The sequence below is a fragment of the Limulus polyphemus genome, unplaced genomic scaffold (assembly GCF_000517525.1).
Source record: "Limulus polyphemus unplaced genomic scaffold, Limulus_polyphemus-2.1.2 Scaffold364, whole genome shotgun sequence".
NCBI classification, from domain to species: domain Eukaryota; kingdom Metazoa; phylum Arthropoda; class Merostomata; order Xiphosura; family Limulidae; genus Limulus; species Limulus polyphemus.
Genome location: NW_013665974.1, coordinates 304,479 through 312,593, shown reverse-complemented (window position 1 = coordinate 312,593; position 8,115 = coordinate 304,479). Strand labels below are relative to the sequence as shown.

General features: G+C 30.1%; 1 protein-coding gene across 1 annotated transcript in view; it reads left to right on the top strand.

The window, feature by feature from the left end:
* Positions 1–8,115, top strand: part of LOC106457708 (unconventional myosin-Ic-like) — a 110,121-nt gene that overhangs the window by 93,702 nt on the left and 8,304 nt on the right. Inside the window, exons 26-31 of the mRNA XM_022383720.1 lie at positions 1,188–1,271; positions 3,339–3,432; positions 4,174–4,244; positions 5,545–5,686; positions 6,227–6,297; positions 7,045–7,065. Coding sequence (XP_022239428.1) covers positions 1,188–1,271; positions 3,339–3,432; positions 4,174–4,244; positions 5,545–5,686; positions 6,227–6,297; positions 7,045–7,065 — 483 coding nt within the window. The remainder of the gene's footprint in view (positions 1–1,187; positions 1,272–3,338; positions 3,433–4,173; positions 4,245–5,544; positions 5,687–6,226; positions 6,298–7,044; positions 7,066–8,115) is intronic.

Here is an 8,115-nt window from a genome sequence, read left to right as displayed (position 1 = left end):
CTTTCAATCTTGTTTGGTTACTGAGCCATCAAATAGAAAATCAGACCCCTTTTGCCACACCCACCTGTCACATCCTCTATTTCAGGACTTGTTAATAGTTCTCTCTTACGATTAATACTATATTATGCATAACCAATAGAAAGCCAAGGTTTTTCATATATCAAATGATGTATTACATTATGTTGTTTTCTGAACAGAGAATTGTCAATTTCTCAGTTAGTTCAAGCTTTATTCTCATGGGAAAGATAACGACTAGCTTGGATGAATTTGTAATGGTTTTTGTCACATAGTTAAAAAGCCAGAAAAATTGTAATAGTTAGGGGATATTGTCTGCTTTTTGCATGTTGTTATTCTATGTTCTTTCGTGCATTATTTAATTAAATAAAAATGATTTAGTGCATTACTACCATTAGAATAAAAAAAGTAGGGTGATTTACAACTTATAATGGCACGAATAATAGTTATACACAGTTCAAATTACAATAAAACAATAAATTTTAAGTATAAATAGATGTATACTGTTATGAGTTTAAAGCTATTTAGGATAAACGAGTGTAGTTTCATGTTACAATTTGAAGTCATTATAGAAAGAGAAACGGTAATTTAGATTTATTTAGATTTTTTTTTTTCTGGTGGTTACGAGGTTGGTCAAATTGACCATCCTTGTATAGAGCTAGGATAGAGAAAATAACAGATGAAATATAAAGTTTTACTGAAAACAAATATTTGAAATGTATTTAGGAGGTTTTAGAGACTACACAAATGAAATTTGAGATTTTTGAGATGAAGAAAAGTATTTTTAATCTTAACATGAAAATCACTTTGCATGTGGACTAGTAAAAAAATACTTGATATATTCATAGACAAATCTTTTTTTTAGTTTATTAAAAATGCTTCACTATAAATATAATTATTTTTGTATGGGAAAGACTTATATTGTTTACTGAAAATCTGCCAAATTTTGTGAAGATATACATACTATATTAAACGTTAATAGTATCAAAACTATAAACACAAAGGGGTCACGTGGTCAGTCAAATTGACCAAACCCATGTTGAGAGAGTTAACAATATATGAACTGTTACTAGTACATATACGTAAGAAATGTAATTGTGTGACATTTGATGACAACATAAAAATGTTTAGTTTGTCAGTTAGTATTAATAGATGATTTTTTCCCTCTCAAGGCTTCAGATCTGTTACATGACATGCACAAGAAGTGGCTGGTCAGAAAATACTGCAAGTCTATTTCTGCTGAACGAAAAGCTCAGGTATAGCAAGCAAAATTAATATACTGTACGTTACTCCCAAAATATCTTTATTTTATGTAAACTTCAGTATTGAACTATTATTAAAATATGTTATGATAACATATAACATAATATTTAGAAACAACAAGTGACCTATTGGTCTATCTAGGCTGCCCTATCCACTAAACATGAGTTAAAGTATTTAAAAAAAACAACTCAGAGCCAGCCCTTATCATCATCCTTGTACTTATAAAGCCTTCCCTTAAACTCACTTAAATTTATTGCTTCCACCGCAACTGAAAGCAACCTATTCCAAAAGCCAACTACCTTGTTATAAAAAATAAAACTGAGTGGATTTGTGCCTCCTAGTCCTATCATTCTCACCATTAACTAACAAAAAGATGAGGCATCAACACTATTAATTCCCTTAACAATCTTAAACACCTCAAATCAGATCCCCTCTAACTCTTCTTTTTTCAATAGAAAACAGTTTCAGAGATCTTAACCTCTCCTCATATGACAACTTTTCCAGCCCAGTTATAATCTTATCAAATTATGATAACCCACATGCATTATCATGCATTTATTATAATTAAAACCTATCTGCCATTTATTTGCCCAACTCACTAAATGATCTACTTTTTATTTTATAAAGTAACAGCATCCTCCCCACAACCAGCAACACCCAAGACCGTAATATCATCAGCCAATTTAAGTAATTTATCGGTCATTCCTTCATCTATGTCATTGAAGTAAATCAAAATGAGCAAAAGCCCTAAAACTGAGCTCTGGGTTACCCCACTTGTGACATTAATTCAGTTTGACTGAACTCCATTTATAGCAATCCTCTGCTTTCTTCCATCCAGCTACTTTTCTCTCCATTTAGCTAACTTATCCCCCATATGTACAGAAATAATTTTTTTACAAATCTTTTATGTGGCATCTTATTAAATGCTTCTGAGCCCGGCATGGCCAGGTGGTTAAGGCACTCGACTCGCAATCTGAGGGTCGCGGGTTCGAATCCGTGTCACACCAAACATGCTCACCCTTTCAGCTGTGGGGGCATTATAATGTGACGGTCAATCCCACTATTCGTTGGTAAAAGAGTAGCCCAAGAGTTGGCGGTGGGTGGTGATGACTAGCTGCCTTCCCTCAAGTCTTACACTGGTAAATTAGGGACGGCTAGCGCAGATAGCCCTCGTGTAGTTTTGCGCGAAATTCAAAAACAAACAAATGCTTCTGAAAATCCTTACACCAAATCTATACCCTTACCCTCATCTACATAAACAATAGAAATTTGTAAGGCAATATTTTTCTTTAGTGAAACTATGTTGACTATCTAATAAAATTCTAAACTTTGTTAAGCGACTTTGCAAAGCATTTTTTATAAGACTTTCAAAAACTTTTCCCACGACTGACATAATACTAATAGGCCATTAATTACTGGGACAATTTTTGTCACCTCTCTTGAAAAGAGAAGTAACATTAGCCAACTTCCAATCCTCTGGTACTTACCCATTATTCAAGGACTTATAAAAATTAGTAGCAAGTGGCTTACAAATCCAATCCTTAACCTCCTTCAAAACCCTTGGGGAGCCTTATCATTTTTTAAAACTTCCCAATCTTTTCTTAACAAGCTTAGAATTAATGTGATCATCTTTTCCGATCTTGTTTCCATCTAACAACTGTTCAGGATAAGGAATATTGCCTCAATCTTCATTAGTAAAAACTGAAGGAAAAGTAGAATCTAATAACCCTAAATTTTGTTTACCCTTAATGTATTAAAAGAAATCCTTACTGTTAATTTTTCCATTTTCAGCCAACCTTTTTTTTGTACATCTGTCCTGATGTCCTAATTCTCTGTTTGACCAACTCTTTTGATCTTATATAATCTTCTAAATCTCCCATCATACCAGTCAATTTAAATTTTGATGTTCTGAAGTTCCTTTTTCTTACTTAAACATTCTTTAACGTAGAGGACTTTAATTTTTATTTCTTTTAGATTAACTGATGTTTTAAAATAAGGTTTTATATTATCACACCTTGTTTTAAAAATTATAGTTAAATATGTTTGAACTCATTTTACAGCTTGACCAAAAGGTTGTGGCCCATGACCTCTTTAAAAACAAGAAGCAAAGTTACCCTAAAAGTATTGCAAGGCCATTTGTTGAAAACAGACTGAGTAAGTTGTATAGAAATTTTGGGTGGAAGATTGTGATTCAGCTGAAAGATTTTAATGGATTTTACATACCTGTTAGTGTTTTATTGGATGTTATATTTGTTCATGCTCTTCATATCTAGCAAACTGAAATGTTTCTAAAAAACTACCAATAGGTGGATGAAGTTTCTTATGATATTTTAGGCTGAATAATAACTTAATTGGTGTTCTAACAATATAATGTAGATTGCAATAAATTTAAAAAACATAAAATTGTAATGAGAGAACAAAACTTCACAGTGTGTCAAAGTTATTTGAAAATACTATTCATGGTATGACAAGGTATATATAAGCCAGCCATAATATTTAATTTCATCTAGTACATACACCTTGATAATGAAGTTCATTAAAGAAGAGTTAAAATATGTATATGTTATCAGAATTTTCACTTGTATTTAATAGCTTTTAAGATTTGAAAACTGAGATTTCTGTTTCTGAGTTCATTGTTCTTGAACTGAGCAGAAATTAAAAATTCAAGCAATATAACTTAAAAATCATCTTAAGAGTTTAAAGGTCATAAACTGCAATAAAATTATATTTGGATGTTTTCCTGTTTTATCTTCAAAGTATTTTAATCTTGTAAGTGGTAGTTTAAACTAATAATCTTTATATAAGATAGCATAATAAACGTGTATGACTGTTGAAATAGTTCATGTTGTTTAAATATTGAAATTTTGATAATACCTTTAACAACTTTTTTTGTAGCATCTGAACAAAATTCTCTTAAATCGAGTGCCTTTGACAAAACTACCAAACCAGAAGATGAAAAGACTTTGGTGAGAACTATTGTGCATAGGAACTTAATTATAATCTGTCTTAATATTTATTTTTATAATTTTAAAGGCAGAACAAAACTAAATTGTGTAATCCAATTGTAGTATGCAATTAATACAGTATATATCACTCCAGTGGCATGTTCACTGTGGAGGTGGCAGAAATCTACCCCCCAGTAGCCCCATATCTAACTCAAAATAACGTTTTACTTATTTAACCCCCAGTCCTAGAAATGCCACTGTCTTACTGTTCCATAACATATATATTTTGTATGTACAAAACACTTGAATTTATCTAAAGCTCTAATTTATAACATCTTAAATCTAGTCAAGATCATATGTTTAATTCAGATTGAAGTGTTACTTTGTGTAGCTGGCCTGGTCAACAGACTTATTTATTGTTTCATGTGATCAATGTATTTGGTTCTATTTTATCTTGTGTATGTAGAACTGCTTTACAACTGTCACATGGAACAGAGATATTTATGGATGTTTGCAATCCTATTTGTAGTTGGTCAGCTATAGAGAAAATGTGTATAATGAGTGTAATTCCAAAACTTTTGGGAAAATTAGCTTCTGTTTTTAAAGTGCTATTACATGGTGTAAAGTGCTGTGTTTTCATGTAGGTTCTTTATTGTGCATATGCTGATCATGCATTGACATATTTTGAGTTTAAGTTAATTTAGTTTTATTTTACTTTGATTTCTTTTCAATCTGAAAATGTAATACAGTTTTGTAATGTAAAATAAACAGTACTTAATTGTGTTTGTCAAACTGGTTTGTTTCTCTTCTTTTGCATGTTTTCTAACATTAACATTCCATTCAACCAAATTTTCAAACCTCTTGTTATGTGATGGTAGTTTACCGGTGTGCCATTATTCATCTAATCCAGTAATACCACACCATCAATAAAACAAACTCATTTTACATACATCTCCAATTCACAATTTATTTAATTTTTTTTTCTGATAAACAGGTAATTGTATTTTATAGTTTTCTTTTCAAGTACAGAAATATAAGATAAGACTAATGTTATTGTCTAATACAAATGATAACTTATATGAACCCATAAAAAGATATCATTTAACAATGGAAGTTAGTATTTTACAAACTCGACATCAATAGTCCAATAATAATGAAACAAGCACAGTTAGGTATTCCTGTCTGATATAGTGAATTATTTTGCTTTCGACTCCAAGTTTTAGCTTTCATGGCAGTATATGCTTGTAATATTATGTAAACAGTTGTAAGAAATGACCACTGGTCAAGTTCTTTTTATCTTAGTTATTGTGTTTGTTTTCAGTACTGCACACAGGTTACAAAGTTTGATCGTCATGGCTACAAGGCTCGTGGAAGAATCCTTGTTTTGACCACCAAAGCCATCTATCTATTAGATGATAAAGATTGTAAACTAAAACATCGACTAAACTATCAAAACTTAATGGGTAGGAAGTTTACTTAAATCAAATTTTCTTGTGCAAAAAAATAAAAAAAAATATTTGAATAAACCAAGAAAATGTATAAGTGAATAAATTAATTATTCATCATTATCACCTGAATTAGAAATATACTAATATCAAGTTGAATTGAGATGTAATTTTAGGGCTATACTGAATATAAAGTTACTGACTGGTTGTATATTGTTTGTTAGTATTGTTATTTTCTTTATTATATAAAAGTTAAAAATAAGAATTTTCTGTTTCATATTTAAGACTTTTTCCTTTTACAATGAAACAAGAAAGTAGATATTAATCTATCGTTTTTATTTTTAACTTAAATGGGAATTTTAAATAGATTTTTTTATTGCTAATACTAAATATTAAAGGTGTTTTACTTTTTCATTCAAGTTAAAGTATCATCCTGAAAAAACTGCCAATTATATTTTTATGTGATGAGCTACTCTTGTCACCAGTGCAGAAGTGAATTTAATCTGTTAAATATTTCATTCTCTAGAACTTTTTCCAATATTACTTCCTACTCCATAGGTTTGTCTGTAAGTGGCCTAACAGATGGTATACTAGTGCTGAGGATATGCAAGGAGCTAAAAAAGGACAAGGTTGGCCAGACAGGCTTTCTTTTCATACTTTCTCTTTTTCTGTCCTTTTCTCTTTGTTTTTTATTGTAGGTACGTTTTTTTAAATAACATGGTACATTAAAAGTACTTTATGTCTGAAATTACAGAAATGGTTTTAAAAAATAAGAAGGAAAAAGTCAGAAGACATTTTTAAGTGTTTAGTTGTCTTGATCAACATACTGTAAATCAAAATACATTAGTTAAGTATTTATTATGTATATATTGTAAGGGTTAATTTACATCTTCTGCATATTCACACTGTGATAAGATAACAAAGAAAAGTATGCTCATTAAGCAAATATAATAATAGAGTGAAAAATTCAAATGACACCTGTTTTTGTAAAACATTCTGTAAGTCAACACATTATTTCAGTTGTTCTTGTGTAAGGCTAAGAAAAATGTAAGTATTTGAATACAGTTGACTGTTGCCCCCCATTGACACAGTGGTAAGTCTGCAGACTTATAACATTAGACACTAGTTTTGATACCCATGGTGGGCACAGTACAGATAGCCCAATGTGTAGCTTTATGCTTAACTACAGACAAATATTTGACTGTCTCAGGATATCTATTGGATGAATAGCTCTGTTAACTGATCTTTTAAAGATCCTCTTCCTGCAAAGGAAGTTTTATCAAATTTGTACTTCTGTTTTTGTTGTTAATTGTGACACATTGTGAGAAAATCTTGACTTTTTAGCCTGAATCTCTTTTTTTTTATTGCATTCAAAGTGTTTGGGAAAAAATATAAAGGTAAGATTTTATTTTGAGATACTGAGGTCTTCAAGTTAAAATGTATATTTTGTGTAAAGAATATTAAATACTTCTTTATTCAAAGTAAACTACTTATTTGATATTATTTTTATTAATACATGTAGTAACTGTCATTTGTTTACTAGCACTGTTATACCTTCTTAGTTTAATTTGTCCTGTATCAACCATGAAACATTTAGTAGTTTAACCTCCTGTCAGGATATTTATTATTTTGCTAATATAATCATTTTTCCCATTCTGATAGTTATTTAAGAGATGAATAAAAACATTTAGATGTTAGGTACCAAAATATTTTTTCTTGTTCCTGTTAGCATTGAAATCAGAAAGTGAAATACATTTTTTTTTCCATCAAAATTTTCCATGAGAAAGTGTAACCTGCTACTAACTAAGCAAGAAAAAAAACCACTAAAGCCTGACATTATAATTAAGGGATTTATATAAATATTTTTAGCATTTTAAAATTGTCATAAAGAATTTGTGCAACTATCAAGTTATAACCCAACAAAATACTTTAAAATTAACTATATAATTTGATAATTTTGTTGTTTCCCCTTTAGCAAAGTCCTCATATCATGAGTAAAATAGTCTTTATACCTGTTTTATGAATAAAATATTGTGATTACATCAAAGAGACTAGTACAACTTAGGAAAAGGTATTGTTCATTTGAGAAACTATAAAAAATTGTCTTAAAATGTTCTTTTGCAATTTCATATATCATATGTATGATAAAAAATTGTCCCAGCAATTGTAGGCCCATTAGTCTTATATCAGTTGTGAGAAACGTTCTGGAAAGTCTGATAAAAGATACTTTGCAAAGCCATTTAACAAAGTTTAGAATTTTATTGGATAGTCAACATGTTTCACTATAGGAAAATCTTGCCTTACAAATATTTTGACATTCTTTCAAAAGGATACTACATATGTAGATGAGGGTAAGGGTGTCAGTTTCGTGTATCTAGATTTTCAGAAAGCATTTGACAAGGTGGCACATAAAAGGTTTGTAAAAAAAATATATTTCTATAGGTGTG